Consider the following 23,229-nt stretch of genomic DNA (forward strand, 5'->3'; position numbering starts at 1 on the left):
GCAGATATTAGTTTACCTGAGCGTATGTAAAGACTTTTGTTATATTAGTGAGCCAGTATTTTCTGTCTTAAATAGTTTTTGGGTTATGTTGGAACTATGAAAGTAAATTTGTAGTTTAGCTGACCAAGCAATAGAGCAATATACTTGCATTTGCTTTGGCAAAGATTTTGGATTGAAGTCCCAAAACAACAAAACTAAAACCAAAAGTTTAATTATTCAGTTGGACCCATATAAACTGGTTAGGCTTTGTGACTTATATTAATGTCTTTACTTAGTTAAGTAACACTATTACTATTGCTGTTTTTGTCAAAGTGCATGTTGAGATTGATGGACCTTTAGTATTTTGAGTCCTCAACGTTTCTTTTAGTATATTTTTTCGCACTGGATAAAGACCTGGCTGGTAACTTAAAGGTTCCAGGTTCAAATCCTAGAAGAGTTATTAATCTGCTAGACTTTAGTGAGTTTTTGGAGCGGCTAGTTAGTTAGTTGGTGTCTGGTGCCCTCTTGAGGAGACAGAGGATTTGCTATTTTCACAGTTGTGCATTAAATGTATTTATTGAGAATATATTAACCCATGTTACACAGAGAATTTAGAGGTTTGTACATCATTGTGCAGATTTACATTTTCATTTCATGCTGTAAAGCTAAACAGGAAAACAAAACAATCCTTAAAGCAGGTTACAATAACGTAAATGATCTTGTGCGTATGTATGAGTGTGCATCTGTGTGCACATTCAATAGATCTTCATAAAGTCCCACTCTCCAGTTTCAAATCCACCTTCATCTTCTGCTTCTCCATCACCGTCTCCAGCTCTGTGGCTCTGCGAGCGTCCTGAGAGACAGAGAGAGACAGACGGTTAGCAGCTGTATGTGTGGGAAATGCATGGCTGTCAAGATGAAATTGCTTGATAGGTTGATTATTGCATATTAAGTCAGGATATTAATCTGGGTTTCCATGCATGTTGAATGAAAACGACCACGAGACTAACACATCTTATGCTGCAATGTTAAAGTATTTTAAACAGGTTGTTATAGCATTGCTTTGCAGAGTGATCCAGTGTTTCAGGCTGTGTAGTTTATACTGTATACTGGCAGCTATTTTCAAATATTAAAGTGAGAAACTTTCTGATCATTTGTCAATGTTTTTAAAATATGAAATATGATAGCTTAGCCATTTCTGTGTGTGATGTACCTCTATCTGGGCTCTCTGGACGGTCAGCTGACTGTAGACTCTCGCGCCCTCTTCAGGAATAACAGCTCGCAGCTCTTCTTTATTCAGAGAGAACAGCTGAGCTCCATTCAGAACCCGCAGACACTGTACAGTCCTGCACATACACCAACAACAGCCATTCACTGACCACAGCTATTACTTCATTATATATGTGCCTCAAAACAGTGGCTACAAGCTATGATCACATAAATGTGGACTCAAACTAAGAGAAAAAAATGTATCATGTTAATCATACTATAGAAAATCATACTAAATGAATGTGGATGTGGTTTCTCCCGTTGTCAGTGATGTGAGGTGTTACAGGTGGAGTATTATTATTAATAGCTGACCGATTGCTGTTGTAAAGTGTGTCCTGTGTGAGACTCACGGTTCACTGAAGCCTTTCTTGCGCAGCCAGTTCTCCACCTCTGCAGGCGGCGAGCTGTAGTCCAGCGGGATGGACGTCTCTGCTGAACGAGGAATCACCAGACGAGGAGACAGATTCTTCCCGCTGGTCAAACGGTGCAGAAGCTCGTCATTCACCTGCATCACTGACACACAACCAGCAAATCAATCTCAGCATTCAGCACAAGACAGAAAAACCTGCCCGTGAGCATCAGATGATATTATAGTATTTATTCATATTTAGAATTAGCTTTCATTTTGACATTATCAGCAGGGTTATTATTGTTATCTAAAACTAAAACCAAAACCATAAAAAATAAAAATACCTAAAATAAAATAAGCATTAACTGAAATAAAATAAAGTATAAAAAATTATTTTATGGCTTCAGTGTATGACAGTCAGCGGAAGTGAGAGAAAAGTGTTTATTACATTTGAAATATGGATATTTTTCTTACAAAAACACATGGATTCGCTACAGGGGGCCTTTATTCATCCCCTGGAGCCGTCTGCGGCACGTTTTATTATGAATGCACGAGCTTTATTTGACGACTTGTGGACTGTTCAACTGCAACACCCGCTGACTGCAATGATAGAGCTTGGAATAGCCAGGACAATTTTTAATATAACTCCGACTGGATTCGTCTGAAAGAAGAAAGTCATATACACCTAGGATAGCTCGGGGCTGAGTAAAACACAAGCTAATTTTCATTTTTGGGTGAACTAACCCTTTAAGTTTCAGTAATGTTATGTGCTTGTTAGTTTTTTGTAAAAATTTTCTTTAATTTATTTGTATTTTCAGTTTTATTCTATTTCAGTATTTTGGCTACTTCAGTTAGTTACCAAAGCAACATTTAGTTTTTTTTATTTAAGTTTTCATCTAATATTTATATATTATATTTTAATTATTGATAATTAATTTGAATAGTTTTATTTGGAGTTCAGAATAACAACACTGGTTTGAGAAGCAGGAGACTTCATCAAAAGTCTCCATTTGTGCTCCATTGCCGTCTAGGAGAAACTGTTGTGATATTAAGGAGATCAGCTAGTTACTAATGTGTTTGAACCTTTCTCCGTGTCGTCAGACAGTGACCCGAGCATCATGCTGCGCGGCCGTGCGGCGCTGGGGTCAGAGGTCACGGCGGACGGGCTGTGCAGGCTGTTGAACATCGGTGGAGCAGCGGGAGGCTGAAACAGAGAGTGTAATGTCAGAAGAAGCAGAAGAATAGAGCGGTTCTGATGTGAGTTTGCGGATGTGAGTTTGTACCTTTGGGGTTTTATGAAGCACAGGGTTGTCGATGTGTGTCACCGGCTCCAGGATGTTAAACGGCACGAATCCCACTTCATTAAACTTATTACGACACTTCCACCAGCGGTTAGATGACTCGATCACCTGGACCACAGACAAATAACAGGAAAATGAAGGTTATTTGTATTATTATAATGTTTGGATGATGATATGATATTGCAATACAAAACTACACTCTAAAAAATGCTGGGTTAAATATAACCCAGTGCTGGGTAAAATAGGGCCAAACTCAGCAATTGGGCTGTTTTGACCCAGCGGTTGGGTTACTACCCAGAAGGTTGGGTTAAACATTTAACACAACCGCTGGGTCAAAACAGCCCAATTGCTGGGTTTGTCCCTATTTTACCCAGCACTGGGTTGTATTTAACCCAGCATTTTTTAGAGTGTAGTGAGAGAGACAGTAAGAGATCATTTTTGTTTTGGCTCAGTTTGGAGGAAAATACACACATATAGATGTGTGTGTGGGTTTACTGTCATAGTTTGGGACAAATTTGCCTCCAGAAGTGAGCGAAATCTGACAAAAACCCATCTATTTCAAATAAAACAAATAAATGAATGTACATACATTTTATATATAGTTATGTATTTATACATCTGGGGATGCCATGAAAGAAAGAAAGATAGAAAGAAAGAAAAAAAGAAAGAAATGTGTGTGTGTGTGTATGTATGTATGTATATATGTATGTGTGTATATATATACAGTATATATATATATATATACTGTATGTGTGTGTACCAAAAGAAACATGTTGCATTTTAATATAAATAAATAAATAATATTTTAGAATATCAATAAATATATATTGTGTATTTATTTATTTTTGGAGATTATAGATAGATAGATAGACAGAAATAACATTGTTATTATTATTATTATTATATTTTATTAAAATAACTGATATATCTCCAAAATAAATACACAGTATATCTATCTATCTATCTATCTATCTATCTATCTATCTATCTATCTATATACAGTATATATATATATCATTCTGTGAAATGTGTTTATTTTGATAAGTAATTTTATTAAAATAACTGATATATCTCCAAAATAAATACACAGTAATTCTATCTATCTATCTATCTATCTATCTATCTATCTATCTATCTATATATATACAGTATATATATATATCATTCTGTGAAATGTGTTTATTTTGATAAGTATAGTGTGTGAGTGAGTGAGTGAGTGAGTGAGTGAGTGAGTGTGTGTGTGTGTGTGTGTGTGTGTGTAAGTGTGATTGTGTGTAACCTCTAGTGTCTCTCCGTGAAGTACAGATAGCTCACTGTTGTTCCGTGCAACAAAATCATAGCTGCAGTGATATAAGCGCTCTTTAACTCCGCCATCACTGAGGAGGAGAGACAGAGATGTTTTCTCAGATCGTACATTTAAAAAAACATTACAAATACTATTTTTAAAATGCAGTTATAAAATAACCACCTTTGATTACTGAGATAAAAAGCACAGAAATGTTGGGCCATTAATGAAAAGAGAGTGAGAGAGTCGCTGAACTAGCCTTTAACAGCTCTGTTATCACAGCATTCACACAAGTGAAAGAAGTGAAACTGCTGCTGGTGGTTATTGAGAGTCGACACCATGAATGATCGGGTTATTCTTTTGTTATTTGTGTGAACAAACCCTAGTCATACATACTGAGACACCATGGCTGAAATGGTCACATCCCAAACGGTTTGACTGATTCTTCAGATGTGAATCAAACTTACGGTTCGTCTGTAGTCTGAACGAGAGCAGCGTGACGATCAGACGCGTGAGACGGTGTCAGCTGAGTGTGACAGAGACGATACGGCATGTTAGCAGTAACATCACAAACACTAAACACACAATGATAGACGGGGAAATTGCATTCATGAGATTTTTATTAGTGTGCTTTTCTTCAGGATGGGTTTAATTCTGTTTTTACAATCTGTTATGGTTAGCATAAATTATGTAGAAACGGCTAAGAAAATCACATTTTCTTTTAATTTAAAGTGGTTAACCAGTATGTACACCGTTTGTGGTCTGTTTGTTTTTTAGAAATTAATTATTTTATTAAGCAAGGATGCATTAAATTGATCAAAAGTGACAGTCAAGACATTTATAATGTTACAAAAGATTTCTATTTCAAATAAATACTGTTCTTTTGAACTGTCTATTCATCAAAGAGTCATGAAAACTAAAATGTATCACAGTTTTAACAAAAATATGAAGCAGCACAACTGTATTCAACATTGATAATAATCAGAAATGTTTCTCAAGCAAGAATGATTTCTGAAGGATCATGTGACACTGAAGACTGGAGTAGGCCTAATGATGCTGAAAATTCAGCTTTGATCACAGAAATAAATTATATTTTACAAAAGATTACAATACAAAAAAAAGTTACTTTAAACTGTAAAAATATTTCAGAATTTTTTATGTATTTTTGACCAAATAAAGAAAGAGCTTTATTGCCAAGTATGTTTGCACATACAAGGAATTTGTTAAAAAAAAATATATATATATATTTTATATAAAATGTATATATATATATATATATAAATATAATTTGCTTTTTATTATTATTATTTTTTTTATATTATATATAGTATTTAATAGTAATAGTATTTTAGTGTTTACAATTATATACATACATATTTATATTATTGTAAATTTGGGTGATTTTATATAAAAACATGCTTGATGTAAAAAAAGTTTTTTATTAATAGTAATATTTATAATAAATAATATATAAAATTAAGTTTACAGATAAGTATAATTTTCTGGCAAATAATTAAATACTAAATATAATTTCAAATATAATTAAACAATAAATAATTGTATTATTATTATTATTATTATTATTATTATTGTGCACAATTAAAAAAATTATTAAATTTCAAATTAAGAAATTGTCCATTAAATCATTAGATAACGCTTTACAATATGGCTAATTAGTTAACATTAATTAATAAAAAACAACTGTTCATTGTTAGTTCATGTTAGGTCCATTAATATTATGAAATATAACTTTGGATTTGAATAATGTATTAGTAAATGTTGCAATTATTCTGAACTGAGATTAATAAATGCTTTTCAAGTATTTTTCATTATTAGTTCATTTAACAAATGGAACCTTATTGTAAAGTGTTACCCATCATTAAAATATTTCTTTTCTAATTTACTTATTATTTAATACTGACATTAAGATTCATGACTCACCAACAGGCTGAAGCTGTATTTGAATTTCTGAAAAGTGTCGAGAAACTCTTTCTCAGAAGGCGGTTTGGCTTTAGCTGTGAGCAGATCCTCTATAAAATACAAAAAAAAACACAACAAACTCTCTTAAACACTGATCATGTGTGCTGTTAACAAGATACAATGGAACCTGTAAGTGAAGATTTCCTGGTGCATTATGTTCTTGGAACAAATGCAGACTTGTTTTAGCTTGTTTAAGATGATGCAGGTGTGGTATTATTTTAATTGAGAGTAGCACAGAGTGAATACTGCTGACGGCCTCGTAACACAACACTTTCCCATCAGCTGGTCTCCTGATCATACAAGGAACTGATAACAGGCTCCATCTGCTGATAAGAGCTCACTACAATATGCTCTTTACAGAGCGTTCAGTTCAGTCATGTTTCAGGGGTTCACTTTATAGTTTAAGTGTTTAGGTTTGATTTTTCCCAAGAGTAGACTCATACCATCTGCACTTTTCTTCTGACTTTTCTTCTTCTTTTTGCTTCTTTGGTCGAGGATAATCTGAGCCTCTGCTGACTGCTGCAGCTTTCCGATGAACGCTTCGATATCATCAAAGCAGTGATTAAGCAAGTCCTAGAAATATAGAGAAACCATAAAAATACATGCAGAGATCCTTGATTTGGTTCTTTTTAAATTCTGAAACTGTTGTTAATGTAAACAGGGATATCAATGTGACGTCGTCGGTCATGTTAATGGTCAAACTGAAGGTCAGCTAGAGCGCTGGAAGTCAACAGTCTCATAAAGCTGTTCATTCAAAAGTTCCAATAATATAAATATTAAGAAAAAAACTCATTTCATCATTGATAATAGTAAGAACCATTATTAATAATTGATCATCAATAATAAATGTTAATAATTGAGCACAAATTAAGCATGATAGAATTAATTTATATTAATTGCCTTTATATTATATATGTGTCTGTAGGTATATGTATGTGTGATATATATATATATAGTGTATTTGTTTATATGTACTCACCACTTCCATCTCAGCCCTAAGGAATGATTTATCAGGTTGACCGTTTACCAATCCGTTGGCTAGAATTGAGGAAGAGTGTGTTAATCGGTGTCTGTTTATAATCAGTATTGATTAGTATTGGGTCACACACACCTCTGATGCCCGGGTAGGGTGGAGGAGGGTTGGGTGAGGGTGGATTTGGGGCTTGGGTGTACGGAGGACTTGGGATTCCCGAAATATCCATACTGGACTCAGAGAACCTGAAACAGACACACTGAGATGACAACACTCCCTTTATTCAGAATGAAAGTGCGTGCTGTAGTACCGCACAATGAGCAGATTCGCAGTATTTCAGTGGGTTTTGATGTGCGTCACGGTGTCTTCAAATGTGATTTAATTGCCGGCACACAATGTTAATGAGTCACTAACAAACACATCAAACATAGTTGAGTTGTGTAACTACAAAAAACACCCATGTGAACACACACATGGGAAAAAAGCAAGACATTATCTTCCAAATAATGAAACACCCTTTTTGAAACAAGTTCATTTACTTACAGTAGCTATGAAAATGAGACAAATTCAAATTTATTTAAAAACTACAAAGTCGAGCGAAGAGCTGTGCATTAAATGACATACCATTTTTTAAATGTGAAAATAATTATATAGATTACACAGTAAGTCAAACCCTAAAAGAAAACTGCATTTTAACGAAAAAAAACATTATTGAATTTGTCTATGAATATTTTTATCTGTAAGGGCATCCCTAAAGTGAACTTTTGTCAGATTTTGCTCACTTTCAACAATAATTCTGTCCGTAAAGTCTTAGTTAACAACACACGCTCATTCATAAGAAAATCTTGCAATCCTAGAAAACGTTTGGCATTCAGTTTGACATTGAGATGCCTTGAGGTTAGTTCAGCGTGTCTCCTGCTCTAAACACACACACACACACACACACAGTTTCAGTCATTTGTTGCTGATAAGCACATACAGCAGATAAAGATAGCACACTGTACCTTACTTGAGTCCTGCTGTCTTGTTAGTGTTTAGTCCTAAACAACAGTCAAGGTCGAATGAATCTTTCCCTCTGCAAATCTGTCTCTCTCTCCCTATACTCTCAGTCACACCTTGGTAAGTTATGTAGAAACTGGTTAAACTGGTTTATCTTCTCGCTAGCAGGTTCTATTTCTCTAGGTTGTGCACACAGTGTGGAAATCACAGCATTACCCGACTGTTAAGATCCGTACCTGTTTGCTTTTATTGTGTAATGCGCCACGACTCGCTCGATGTCATCTCTGATGTGCTCTACCTGAGACATGCAAACAGGTAGAGAGTGATGTCATCAAAGAGGCGGGGTTTCTGCTTGGACAATCATTCCAGTATCACCTGAATCTGAATCAATGAAACTCGTCTCACTTTGACAGATGCACAGCTGAAGAAATACACGCTCGGCCTCTTCTGGGTGCAGCTCTGACTAACCAGCAGGAGAAGGGATGGATCACTGATAGATGGGGAATTTATGCAATCGCAGCGGAGAAGAGATGACACGGCAAACTCCTCCAATTCCTCATTAATGGTCAGTCATGGAACAATCAACACATTTAATAAGCATTCATAAAATAAATATTCTATACAGTGTGCAATGTTTCACAAACATACAGTTGTCCAAAATGTATTTGAGTGACATTTGAAACTTTTGAAACATTAGATTAAGTGTCAAATGCTGCAGGATGTTTCTCCTCACTAGCATTATTTTTCTTCATCATTTTTGAAGTCTCAAAGTCTTTTACTCGGCTAGTGTTTTGCTTTGTGCATAACATTTTACATTTATGCACTTGGCAGATGCTTTTATCCAAAGAGGATCATTTTGCATTGCATTCAAGTCAAAGGAAAAGTTCACCCAAAATTTAAAATTTGCTGAAAATTTACATCACTACTTGCTCACCAATGGATGCTCTGCAGTGAATGGGTGCCGTCAGAATGAGAGTCCAAACAGCTGATAAAAACATCACAATAATCCACAAGTAATCCACAGCACTCTAGTCCATCAGTTAACATCTTGAGAAGTCAAAAGCTGTGTGTTTTGAAAAAATACATCATTATGTTTTTAACTTTAAACTGTTGCTTCTGGCCAAAATACCATAGTCTATATGCCATAATAATGTTTTGTCCAGTGAAAAAAATCCACAGACATATTTGTTTAGATCTGTTGTAGACTGTTTTCACTTGAAAACGGTGCTTGATCGATGCATATTCCTCTCCTGATTCCCCAGCTTTTTCACTGGGGAAAGCAATATTATAAATAGAGGACTGTTTTGAGGTTAAAAGCATCTTAATGATGGATTTGTTTCTTACAAACACTCAGCTTTTGACTTCCCTAAGATGTTTTTAACTTTAAACTGTTGCTTCTGGCCAAAATACCATAGTCTATATGCCATAATAATGTTTTGTCCAGTGAAAAAAATCCACAGACATATTTGTTTAGATCTGTTGTAGACTGTTTTCACTTGAAAACGGTGCTTGATCGATGCATATTCCTCTCCTGATTCCCCAGCTTTTTCACTGGGGAAAGCAATATTATAAATAGAGGACTGTTTTGAGGTTAAAAGCATCTTAATGATGGATTTGTTTCTTACAAACACTCAGCTTTTGACTTCTCCAGATGTTAACTGATGGACTGGAGTGGTGGTGGATTATTGTGATGTGTTTATCAGCTGTTTGGACTCTCATTCTGACGGCACCCATTCACTGCAGAGCATCCATTGCTGAGCAAATGATGTAATGCTGCATTTCTCCAAATCTGATGAAGAAACAAACTCATCTACATCTTGGATGGCCTGATGTTGAGTCCATTTTCAGCATATTTCATTTTTAGGTGAACTATTCCTTTACTACATATTATCTGTTGCAAATGATAAATACATGCATTACTAAAACTGTAAAGATTTTTGAACCGTGCTAGTTTCTGTCTTTGCTTTCTTTCTCATTCGCCCATCTGTTTTAATGGTAGTGCATGTAGTTGCTCTGTTCTGTGTTGTATTCTTACCAGGCTGTTTCTGTCTTTCAGGCAGACTTTGTTGGTCCGGACCTCTAAAATCACCTCCGTACTGGACAGCCGATAAGAATCAACGAGAAGAGGAATCCGTGAAAGAGCCTCTTCAACAGTATCCACTCCCCCATCTCCCAAAGAAAAACTCACCAGCCGCTGGATAAAAAACAAAGAAAAAAACAAAAAATGAGCATCAGAGATATCAGGCTGTAAAAAAGATAAACATAAAACATGGCAATGCACACACAGTTATCAGAATCATGCATGAATTACCTCTTCAACTACCTTTTCTTCATTTATCCTAGTTATTTGATATCAATAATTAACGGTAAATTACCTTTTCAGAACTCCCCAAATTTGGTTATTTACATTAAAATGAGCAACAACAAAAAAACGTTGCTTCTGGCCAAAATACAAGTCCATAATCCATAATAACGCTTCCTCCAGTGAAAAAGTCCATCTAATGTTGTCCTCTCACATCAAAATCCACCCACATATTTGTTTAGAACCATTTTGGACTGTTTTCACTTGTAAATGGTGCTTAATCTGTGCAGATTTCTCTCCTGATTCAGACCAGACCACTTTTTCTCTGGAGAAAGCAGTATTATGGATAGAGGACTCAATTTTAACCAGAAACAATGGTATGAAATGAAAAGCGCCTTAATAATGGATTTGTTTCTTACAAATGTGCAAACCCAACATCTTTGATGGCCTGAGGGTGAGTAAATGTTCAGCAAATGTTCAATTTTGGGTGAACTATTCCTTGCATTGAAGTAGGAACTCTTCTGAACTCTTTTTTTAACACCAGACAAGAAGAAACCATCCATACTACCCTAGCAACCACTCAAGCATGCACGGCAAACACTTCATGATACTCACAGTAAGCAGGTATTGAGATACGACCCCCATCAAGACCATCAACTGTCACACACCTGTGGATCACAACAGATCACAGATCAAACATGTGCATATGTGACGTGGGTGTTCAAATGTGACTGACATTTCGACACATAAATAGCTTCAGAACGTGTCATTTTTACACCTTCCCTATCTCTCTCGTCCCGTTCGACCTGTCTGACTGCCTGCAGGCTGGGATTCCTGCGAGTTTCAATTTACAGACACTTTAAGTACCTACATTCTCTTTGACACTGATGCACAGAGAGCTTATCTCAGATGTTTTATTATGAGGAATTAATAAAATGAGCTACATAAGCATCTATCTGAGCATAGAGACAGTTACAAATAAACAGACAGAAACTCTGACTCATTTAAGGAATAGTTCAGCCAAATATGAACACTTTGTCATCATTTACTCACCCTCTTGTTACAAAGGAACACAAAGGGAAATAGGAGATTAGGATGAAGAGTTCAAGCTGCTCTTTTACAGTGGCCAGGGGCTGTCAAACTCCAAAAAGGACAAAGCGCACCAAAAAAATGAAAATGCTGAAAATGTCACCCTTTACCAAAACAAGAGAGTGACATCAATGAGACACACAAATAATACGTGACCCTGGAGCACAAAAGCAGTGTTAAGTCGCTGGGGTATATTTTTAGCAATAGCCAAAAAAAAACATTGTATGGGTTAGAATTACCGATTTTTCTTTAATGCTAAAAATCATTAGGATATTAAGTAAAGATCATGTTCCATGAAGATATTTTGTAAATTTCCTAGCGTAAATATATCAAAACTTAATATTTGATTAGTAATATGCATTGCTAAGAACTTCATTTGGACAACTTTAAACATGATTTTCTCAATATTTAGATTTTTTTGCACCCTCAGATTCCAGATTTTCAAATAGTTGTATCTCGACCAAATATTGTCCCGTGCTAACAAACCATACATTAATTGAAAGCTTATTTATTCAGCTTTCAGATGATGTATAAATCTCAATTTCAAAAAATTGACCCTAATGACACTTTTTGTGGTCCAGGGTCACATGTGTCAAGCAGCACGTCTCTAATCAATGTACAATTCATCTTAAACAACTTTAGGAAAATATATAAAATTGCATGAGTCTCTTATACTCACCACAGCATTACACTGCTGAAGACGTTTGTCTTCTGAATAGTATTCTCAAAACTAGATGTATTTTGATTAATAGTGTTTTAACCGCCCAGACATTCCTCTCACAGATAGAAATCTGAGATGCAAAAATATCTCGTGTAAGTGATCTGAGTGGCACCATCTCTTCTTCAAAACTTATTTTCACCATTATTGGCTCATTTAGTCTGATACTGTGTATCCCCTTTACTAAAACAGTTGAAATAGTCAGTGCAATCAAAATGAGTTTTGTGGCTTTTAGTCCGTGTACATAAGCTTTGAGGTATGCAAAACTCAAACTTGATCTTTTAGCAGATCAACTCTACTGTATTTGGATTCATTTGAAACGGCTCTAAAATACTGATTATTATGGTTAATTCAATTTTACATATACTCTTTATCCAGCACATCAGTTGTTCCCAAAACTGTTTTACTAACTGAGAACTGCTCCAAATGACTCTGTGAGAGAGCGGTCCGAACGAATCGAACTGAATCACGAATCGATTCAGTGATTCAGTTTTGCGAAGAACCGACTCAATAGAACAACTAATTCGTGAAGAATTCATTGGCATCGCTATTTTTAAATACGGGTCGGGACACACGTCGTCATTGTTTAAATATATTCTTTGGGAAATGTGTTCTGTTTCTCTGATTGTTATAAAATTTAAAAAAATTACATTTCACCATATGTATTCACACTGTTGCGTCTGCATAGGTCATGTCATTTCTCACCTTCTGTTCAACTCTGTTCAGTCCCACATGCGATTGTGGGCGGGGCTTGACTGCTGTGTTGAGGTCTGATTGGGCAGTTCTTACCAGTGATTGACAGCTGGAGTGTAACTCAACGTGGCAAAATAAACTCCATAGGAATGAACTTTCTCTTCGGTGCTGAAACAGCACCTGTATTTTTAAAATGTGGATGATCGTTTAGTCCCGACGCATTTTATTGGTCTTTGGGGTCCTGGCATTTCATCTGAATTAGAAGTATTTAAAACTGTGAACATTTTTTTGATTTGTGTGTGATCTTCAGAGGACAACGAGGAGGTTTTCATAGAGGAGTCTACAACATTATCAATCCTAAAAGAGGTATGTTATAACAAAGGTTGTTGATTATTATTAATATTATTTACTTATTAGTAAGTCAGATGACATTGCCATAATTTTAGTTTAAAAAGAGAGACATTTTAAAATGCATTAGAGAGCCTATGTAGTTTTTATGTTGCTTTTATTAAATGAATCTTAGAACAATCCAAGGCAATTATTAACCTTGACAAGGCTTGTTTACAATATATGAGAGTAATGTTTTGTGTCCTGGTCAGTTGGGTCACTTTGACAGTGAAATAAGATGCAAAGTACCAGCAGCGCCACCTGCTGGGAGTGACTTTTACAATCTCAGTGTAATTCTGTTCTGGAATTGCATCATTCATCAGCTTTCTGAAGAGCTGCATGTCAGCTGTACAGCACATGGAGAATCATGCTAAAATATAAATTCAGCTATAGAGGCAGATGGTTACTGATGCGCACTGATTCGAATGCGTTGCAAGGAAAAACAAAGGAAATCTTTGTTGCATGAATTAAAGTTCCCATATTTTACACCTTTCTGGAGATTTATTTTAGGTTTTGGTGTCCTTAAGAATATATATTTGCGGTATAAGTACCAAAAACTATCTCGATATATTTTTACAGCTCCTCTCTCAGGAGCTCTGCTAAGAACAGGTCGATTTTGGCCTGTCTAATTAATATTCATGAGCCTCTCTTCTGATTGGCCTGTTGTTTTCTGAGTGACGCATGGCCAGGTCAACCACAGTTAACTAGGGTCAGCGGCGTCACAGCGCTAGCCGGAGGCAGCAAAACAAAGAGGAAACTAGAGGCGGCCCATTCAAACCAGCACAGATTCAGCTACATAAGGAGCTTAAAATATCATCTTGTTGTGATGTTGGGTGCCAGAATCGACGTAATACAGCCTCAAATTAGAAATGTAATTGCATATCTGCTGCCACTGCCAGGCAAAAAAACCGACGACAGCTGTGGTTAAAACGAGCAGACCGGACAGAAACGACCGTCAAAAATGCTCGTGTTTGCAGCGCACACTTCTTATCAGAAAAGGTTCAATAAAGTATTGTCTTTTGTTGTTATGGGCGCGTCTACAGATTTTTTGATACGCCATATTGCCATATGTCTATGTTTCTTGCATCTCACGACTATGTCGTGTATGAAATGTCTGTGTGCATGTGTGTAAAACAACAAACTGACGATTTATATATAATCATTTGTAATTGTATATACGTTGTTGTGATTAATTGTGGCTGGAACATTAATGTAGCTGTAAAAATAGTTTCCTGCTGAAATTGAAATGTATAAACAACATCATGACTAGATAGACACGGTGAGTTTGTCTTTACTTTACATGTTAGACGTGATCACCTCATAGTAACATGTGTGTAAAACAGCAAACTGACGATTTATATATAATCATTTGTAATTGTATATACGTTGTTGTGATTAATTGTGGCTGGAACATTAATGTAGCTGTAAAAATAGTTGCCTGCTGAAATTGAAATGTATATACACCTTCATCATGACTAGATAGACACGGTGGGTTTGTCTTTACTATAGGCGTTAGATGTGATCACCTCATAGTAACAATCCTATCAGATCGTCCATCCTTTGAGTGAGAGTAACGTTACAGGTCGGCCGATCTGGTTCCGTGGTTAAAGTTAACCTTTTCGACATGTTTCCGTGTTGTTGTCGTTGCTCAGCAATGGCAAGGACGCGATGTTGTCTGGGGGTGTGGCTAAAGGAGAGTGGGACGGTGGGCGGTGCTCGGGGAGGTGACTGAAGGCGGTGACTGTGTAGTTCTGACGTCAACTTTTTACGGAAGTCACAATGGTTCGTGAAAAATCACAGCTACTTTATGCAGGCTGTGTGCATTTTACTGTGGACTGACTGTTTTGAAACTTATATGGTAATTACATAGCACCTAGACCTCAGTTATCATGAAAAAAGCCAGGAAATTTCAGTTTTGACAATATGGGACCTTTAAAGAAAAAACGATTATATGAAGGATAATTCATTATATTTAATGCATCAATAACGTTGAGCGTTTCTTCCTATAACTGTTTTCATAATTATACATTTAAATAACCTTTTATAATCGAACTATTTAAGTTTAGAAACTAATAAGCTGATATTTTAGACTAAAGCATGAATATATTTGTGCGCGCTTTCACAAAGCTTAGAACGCCGCACGCTTTCGCTCAACAGTGAGTGAGTGGGCGACAGTGTTGCCAGGTCCGTGGTTTTCCCGCGGAATTGTGCTACTTTAACACCGTTGCCGCAGGTTGTTTTTCATGTCCGCGGATTGAAGCGACCACATTAACGGGATATTTAGCCACTGGAATGTGGATTTTACTAGGGGAACCCCGGAACGTGACCTATTAGGCGGATTTTGTTGTGAAAACCTGGCAACCCTGGCGGGCGGGCGGGGCTATATAACAATGGCGCGTGGAGGATGCTTCCTGAAAATGCTCTTTGCGAACCGCAAAATAAGCTCGAAGAAGAAGAAGTTTCCTGAGGTTCCGCAAATCCATCGCAACCACTCCTGAAAAGTAAAACGCCGCGAAAATAAATGTCTTTCTCTGTCGCCATATACTTGAAATCATTGTTTCTCTAGTTTGTGTTTGTATGGTTCGGCTGGGGAACTCGAGAAGTGGTGTTTTTAAGAGGATTTGAGCCGCAAGTCAATAACACGTGCGCGTGCCTTTGAGAATCAAAGACAAAAACTACAGCGGTGAGAATTTATTTAAGGCCTATATTTACCATGCATGCATAGATATTAATAGTAAGCTTTCCTGTTTTACATGCTAACTTGGAAGCATATTTCATTTTAGTTTCATATGTGAGAAGCACTAGCCGATCTCTTTGAATGCTTACTAGCTCTGCAGTGTTTTGGTTCGGGTTCATCTTGCACTGAAGAACTTATGTATTTATTTAACTGAATAATCGTTTTAGAGCATACAGTGGCAGTTGGGCGATGTTTCCTGCTGTCAGTGTGAGAAACATGTAAATGTCGGAATTTTATTATTATTATTATTATTATTTTAGGTCTTAAAGAGACAGTTCACTTCAGTTATTTTTGCATTTACCCTGTTTGTTACCTTGAAAGTGGACTCCGATCTTATTTTGGTCCATTTTAGTCAATTTACCTTCAGTAACCTTAATCCAAAATATTGAATATTATCATAATTATTAGAATAATTAGTATTTTGATTATGATAATAATGCACTTATTAGTAGTATATTAATATACAGTAATATTGTATGTTGTAATTTGCATTTTCAAAGAAGTGTATTAAAAGATGTAATTCTGTAAAACTAGATCAAACTTTAATTGCCTGTCATCAATGTCTATATAATAACCTGTATGGCTAAAAACAGAAAGAGAAGTAGACTTGTCATCTGCATTTTCAGGTTATGTCAGAGCCCAATATCCCCAGACGGCTCAAAAGATCCAGAGCGTCAGACAACTGGGGCTGCTTTTTTAGTTCTAGACAGTGGAGTGAAGTGAACTTCAAATCATTTGGCAGTCTGTACTGTAGAAATGGTAGCAATACTCTTTCAAACTTTAATTACCTGTCATCAATGTCACTGTATAATAACCTGTATGGCTAAAAATATTCATAATTGTGCAGATGTTAGAAACAAAAAACATGGCATATTATAAGCAAACATCATCGAGATGCAATTGAGTTCGCTTTAAAGTTTGTTTAGTGTGTTCACATATAAAACACAAACTGACATCTGGTGAAAACGGTCTGATTCATTAGTGAATCGGTTTTTAAAATCCATATCCAGTATTTACAGACGACTGGAAAGATTTTGGAAATTCACAGATCAAGCCGTACTCACACGATGGCTCTAATGCTGTTCCTCACTTTGATTGTGTAGTTTTTACTCCATCATTTGTTTGGACTGATTACTCAAACGGAAGTGAACTTGAATAGCCGTCAGACATGAAGCAGCACACATGATTAAGCAGTTTTATGACTGAACTGGCAAGATAAGATCTTTTTTTTTTTTTTATATATACTTGCATGTCTTATAACAAAGATAAATCCGCCGTGGCTTTGTGTGATTTGACTACAATGCCGGCTGTTCTGACTCACAGACTGGAAGTACGTTTAATTTAAGTTAGTTTAATTTAATTGCATTTAAAAAATGCAATTAATAAAATGCATAATATGCAATTACTTTTTAAAGCTCTTTATGTTCTGTATTATTCAACAAAGACATGGTATAAATCATTGTATAGAATGACCAACACAATATTAGATAGATTAAACATAAATGTTCTTTTCTGTAGGCCAGGCCTATATGTTACGATGAAATTAGGTGATGCATGAATTGATATGAATTACATTTTATTTAACAACTACAATCACAGTAGTATATTGACTGATTTGTTGAACTTCCAACCTTGTAATAATTATGACAACATAATGCACTGACAAATAAGCCTGCTGTAAACATTAATATAAAAGTCAGTAACCAATCACACAAACTAAAGTAGATTGCAGAAATATAAAAACAATCTGCTGCTTTACCACACTACTTTAGGTAATTCACAGTCACTGTAATAAACATATGTAAACATGTGGACTGCACTTTTTAAACACCGTTAACTTTAGACAGACTTTAAATAAATACGAATATATATATACATTACCTTATTATATATATGATCTTAAGGTTGAAGTCTTCAGTAATGAAATGCACCGTAACACTGTTACTGCTTGAGTAATTTCAGGGCTCCAGACTCATTCTTCCCACTGGTCACTCTTTTTTTGTTTTTTTTGCTACAACATGGGATTAATCAATGCATGCTGATTAACTTTTATCATAGTTTATAATTATAAGGAAACGAAAGAGGTTAACATTCATCTGGTTCTTTTTCATTAGTAGTAGTATTTGTGATTTGAATTGAACGGGAGTTCCTCTTTTGCCATGTATATAATATGCCATTGACACCACATGCTGTATTATATACAGACTAATAAATTACAGAACGTTTAGCAAACACTGAGGAATCATTAATAAATGAAATTAATAAATTAAATAAAAGAGAGCCTCCATAGCATATCGTGAGGTAAACAGCAAAGACAACGCAAATGAAAACAAAAAGAAAAGTAAAACTAAACTTTCTGTAGGTGACGGTGCTTGCATTTTTTCCTTTTCCAATAAGAATACCAGCATGTTCACCTTTGGTTTAAGAAGCGGTCTTTTACTTTACTTTAGCATAAAAACCATCCATCTTTTCCTCAATATTCGCGTAATTTTTGCAGCGTGCTCTACACTCGAAGCACTGCGCAGCTCAAACGAGTAGCGCCGTTTCGTTATGCTTTCAGTATTGTTTGATGTTTCACATGTGCAACAGAGATGGCAGCGCTTATGAGTTAAACAACGCGGTGGTCGCGCTAGTGCGAATGCTCACAAAATTTAGTCACACAAACAAGCAGAAAAAATGGTCGCAAAATGCGACCATTTGGTCGCAGTCTGGAGCCCTGTCAAGCATTTATCTACAAAAAAAAACAAAAACGTAAAATGCATGACTTTTTGAATTGGTTCATGACTGAACAAACTGATTAATATAGCAATGTGATAGCCTACTAGAAACGTTTAATTGATTTAATTGAATTCATTTTCACATAATGCAACTAATGAATCATCATATCGAAAATATATTTGAATCAGATGTGTTAGAAGCACCAATTAATACTTTACTTTAGCATAAAAACCATCCATCTTTTCCTCAATATTCGCGTAATTTTTGCAGCGTGCTCTACACTCGAAGCGCTGCGCAGCTCAAACGAGTAGCGCCGTTTCGTTATGCTTTCAGTATTGTTTGATGTTTCACATGTGTAACAGAGATGGCAGCGCTTATGAGTTAAACAACGCGGTGGTCGCGCTAGTGCGAATGCTCACAAAATTTAGTCACACCATTTGGTCGCAGTCTGGAGCCCTGTGAAAGACTGCTTAGATGTGTTCGACTTGAAACAGCGCTGCTTAGACCGATCGGTATGTTATCAAAGTACTGCGAGAGCGGACGTCTCCTTATGCTTTCTCTCGCCGTACTTTGATGTCATACACCGATCGATCTTCAAGTCGAACATACCTCTTTACTCTCGCGTGTCACGTGACCGAGTGTAATCGCAGCCTCTGTGATTGGAAAAATCGCGTTTTTTCATATCGCGATATTATCGCAAATGCAATTAATCGTTCAGCCCTAATTCAAAAACAAAGTATTGTCTAATTATCAACAAAATCCTTGAAAATTTAGTTTTTTTTTTCTCAGCATTAATGTTTTATTTTTTCCAGGTCTTAAAAGCCTTAAATTAGACTTTTAAAAATGTGCAAGAATCCTGTGGTAATGCATTTTATGCATCGCTCTCTGCAACGTCAGACACTTAACTTATCGTAGAAAATGGGAGCTGTTTCAAATCTAATTTTTGAGTCTTTGGTACACTTGGTTTTAAAGAGAAAATGCTCCGCAATGGTCATCTGTAAATGACTGATGAATTTGCACATGGTTTGTCTTTAAGCATATATTAAAAACACCAGATAGACGTACTGTATAAACGATGTCAAAACTTGATTTTCACAATGTTACTTTATTCTTTAATACATTGTTTTCCTTTCTCTTTTAATTTCCCAGGTGTGTTTCTTTGTAGCTCTGTATTATAACGTCATCATTGGTTGGAGTATTTTTTACTTGGGAAGTTCTTTCCAGTATCCTCTACCATGGGAAAACTGTCCGACAGAAGGGAACAGCACCGGTAAGGATTAGGAGTTTGTGTAATGCAATATAAAATTAGTCATTTTCATTTGTGAGATTAGATATAAAAATGTCACATTTCTGGCATCAGTTCTTCATATGGAGATGCATTTCTTGTTTTTGCTCCTAGTGAAGGAATGTGCCGCCAGCTCTCCCACAGCATATTTCTGGTACCGTAAAGCTCTGGATATCACCGATTCCATTGATGAAACCGGAGAGTTCAACCCCATCATCACTGGATGTCTGCTGGCCGCTTGGGTCATCGTTTGTCTGGCCATGTACAAGGGCATCAAATCGACCGGCAAGGTACTTGGCGTTTGTGTCCGTATATATATATATATATATATATATATATATGTATGTATGTATGTGTGTACGTACTGTGTTGTAATTTGATTATTGATGGTATTGATCAGTATCTGTTGTGTGTAGGTGATGTATTTCTCCTCCGTGTTTCCGTACGTTGTGCTGCTGTGTTTCCTGATCAGAGGCGTGACGCTGGACGGGGCGTCCGAGGGCATTAAATTCATGTTTTACCCCAGGGTATGTAGATAATTGCATGACTTTTTAAGCTGCATGTTGAGTTGAGGTTCAGAATGTGGGAAAATGTATTAATTAGACACCATAGTCCAGGGGTGGCGAACGTCGGTCCTGGAGAGCCGCAGCCCTGCAGAGTTTTGCTTCAACCCTAATCAAACACACCTGAACAAGCTAATCAAGGTCTGAACAGTTACTAGGAAGCTACAGGCAGGTGAGTTTTAATTAGGGTTGGAGCTGAACTCTGCAGGGCTGCGGCTCTCCAGGACCGGAGTTCGCCACCCCTGCCATAGTCCATAAAAACTATCACCAAAATGGTGTCTTCTCTCAGTATTGTCATGTTTTATATACACTGAAAAAACTGGTGTAGAAATAGTTTTCACTTAGAAATTGCTAGTAAATTTACATTTACAAATAAATGGCCAGTAACACATTGAATTTAAGGTGAAACTTAAGTAGAAAAATGTAAAACATACTCTAATAATCTGTTTAATTTCAACTTTGAAAAATGTTTTACAATAGTATTATGTACTAAGTACTGTTAATATTTTGGATCAAGTTTTATTTTTTAATTTGAGTAATTTTGCCTTCATAGCACATACATTTTTAGTTTTTTTTAAAGATGTATTTAGCTTTATTTTTATTTCACTTTTAGTTGTAGTAATTTCAGTACTTAAACTTATTTTAGTTGCCAACATTTCTAATTTTTTCCTAATATTTATCATTTATTTTATTTCAATTACTTACACATGTTTTTAACAGTTTCAGTTTTTAGTTAACAATAATAATATTGCTCAAAATTAATCTATTTTTCTTATATTATCGTGCGATATGTTTAGTGTAACTCTGAAGCCGTTCACAATCAGATTCCCAAAGTGAGTTCTGTTGTGGTTGATTTCTCTCAGCTGGAGATCTGGGCTGACGTTCAAGTGTGGCGTCAGGCGGCGACTCAGGTCTTCTTTGCTCTGGGTTTGGGTTTCGGTTCTGTGATCGCATATTCTTCCTATAACCCGCGGAACAACAACTGCCATCGAGATGCGTTCACCGTGTCTGGCGTCAACTTCATGACGTCTGTTCTGGCCACGCTGGTGGTGTTTGCTGTGCTGGGCTTCAGAGCCAAAACCATTGCCACAGAGTGTGTTAAACGGTCAGTAAAAATGTTTGTTAATGTTTGATCTTAAAACATATTATAATGCCTGAAGTACCTTTACGTATATTTTCCAGAAGCTTTAAGATGTTTAGCTGTATGCATGTTTGTGTATGTTGCAGTAACGTGAAGGCCGTGTTTGAAGCGATGTCCAGCACTCAACTCCCTGACCTCCTCATCAATGCATCGGATGTGGAGAGCATCACATTGAACGAGTATGAGGACTGGTACAGGATTCAGGGCCAGCAGCTGAATATCCCCGGTTACAACATCACCGCCTGCAGCCTGGAGGACGAGCTTAAACAGGTACAGAACAGAACTAGATGTTTTATATTTTCTGAAGAGAACGTGAGTGGTGCAAAACATTCTTTACTATTGCATTGCTTGATGTTTTGGGTGGTTTCTAGGGTATTGCTTTTTGAGTTGTTGCTAGGGCATTATTGGAAAGTTTTATGTGGTTTCTGGGGTATTGCTTTGTTTTGAGTGGTTGTTAGGTTACTGGAATATTTTGGGTGGTTGCTAGAGCATAATTGGAATGTTCTGGGTGGTTTCTGGGGTATTGCTTTGTTTTGAGTGGTTGCTAGAGTATTATTGGAATGTTTTGGTGGTTGCTGGGGTATTGCTTTACTTCTGAGTGGTTGCTAAGTTATTGGAATGTTCTGGGTGGTTGCTAGGGTATTATTGGAAAGGTTTAGGTGGTTGCTAGAGCATAATTGGAATGTTCTGGGTGGTTTCTGGGGTATTGCTTTGTTTTGAGTGGTTGCTAGAGTATTATTGGAATGTTTTGGTGGTTGCTGGGGTATTGCTTTACTTCTGAGTGGTTGCTAAGTTATTGGAATGTTCTGGGTGGTTGCTAGGGTATTATTGGAAAGGTTTAGGTGGTTGCTAGAGCATAATTGGAATGTTCTGGGTGGTTGCTGGGGTATTGCTTTGTTTTTGAGTGGTTGCTAGGTTATTGGAATGTTTTTGAGTGGTTGCTAGGTTATTGGAATGTTTTGGGTGGTTGCTAGGGTATTATTGGAATGTTTTGGGTGGTTGCTAGGGAATTATTGGAATGTTTTGGGTGGTTGCTAGGTCTAAAATATGAATACATCTGTAGTTATGCTTAGTTGCACAGTATTTCTTTGGTTAAGAATGACTCCGCTTAATGCTTAAGTTAAAGTTTGCGATCTTGTCTTTCTCTCTCAGGGTGTGGAGGGAACTGGTTTAGCGTTCATAGCGTTCACTGAAGCCATGACGCTGTTTCCTGGGAGTCCGTTCTGGTCGGCGCTGTTCTTCCTCATGCTGCTCAATCTGGGTTTGTCCACCATGTTTGGCACCATGGCTGGAATACTGACCCCGCTGACGGACACGTTTAAGACCCTGCGTAACCACAAATTCCTCTTTACAGGTAACACTCTCACCCTGTTGCTCTTGTTCTGTTGCTCTTGTGTCTTTGTTAATGTATATTTGGGTTTATCTTTGAATTGTTCAAGTCTGCTTTGTCAATTCTTCCAC

At 36.5% G+C, this 23,229-nt stretch overlaps 2 protein-coding genes across 2 annotated transcripts in view; one reads left to right on the forward strand and one right to left on the reverse strand.

The window, feature by feature from the left end:
- Window positions 1-527: 527 nt before the first annotated feature.
- LOC107556633 (epidermal growth factor receptor kinase substrate 8-like protein 1) lies at window positions 528-8,696 on the reverse strand (the record flags this gene model as incomplete). Its single annotated transcript, XM_016239769.1, has 13 exons — window positions 528-832; window positions 1,193-1,325; window positions 1,599-1,761; window positions 2,681-2,801; window positions 2,881-3,006; window positions 4,178-4,274; window positions 4,651-4,790; window positions 6,125-6,213; window positions 6,607-6,736; window positions 7,143-7,201; window positions 7,275-7,381; window positions 8,372-8,433; window positions 8,541-8,696. Coding segments are annotated over 13 exons (1,470 nt in total), but the record flags the coding sequence as incomplete, so codon positions are not given.
- Window positions 8,697-10,858: 2,162 nt separating this feature from the next.
- Window positions 10,859-23,229, forward strand: part of LOC107556634 (sodium-dependent neutral amino acid transporter B(0)AT2-like) — a 19,897-nt gene continuing 7,526 nt past the window's right edge. The window contains exons 1-7 of the mRNA XM_016239771.1: window positions 10,859-10,891; window positions 19,929-20,049; window positions 20,179-20,354; window positions 20,481-20,591; window positions 21,491-21,732; window positions 21,855-22,038; window positions 22,921-23,122. Coding sequence (XP_016095257.1) covers window positions 10,859-10,891; window positions 19,929-20,049; window positions 20,179-20,354; window positions 20,481-20,591; window positions 21,491-21,732; window positions 21,855-22,038; window positions 22,921-23,122 — 1,069 coding nt within the window. The remainder of the gene's footprint in view (window positions 10,892-19,928; window positions 20,050-20,178; window positions 20,355-20,480; window positions 20,592-21,490; window positions 21,733-21,854; window positions 22,039-22,920; window positions 23,123-23,229) is intronic.

The sequence above is a fragment of the Sinocyclocheilus grahami genome, unplaced genomic scaffold, assembly GCF_001515645.1.
Source record: "Sinocyclocheilus grahami isolate Dianchi unplaced genomic scaffold, SAMN03320097.WGS_v1.1 scaffold575.1, whole genome shotgun sequence".
Lineage (NCBI taxonomy): Eukaryota > Metazoa > Chordata > Actinopteri > Cypriniformes > Cyprinidae > Sinocyclocheilus > Sinocyclocheilus grahami.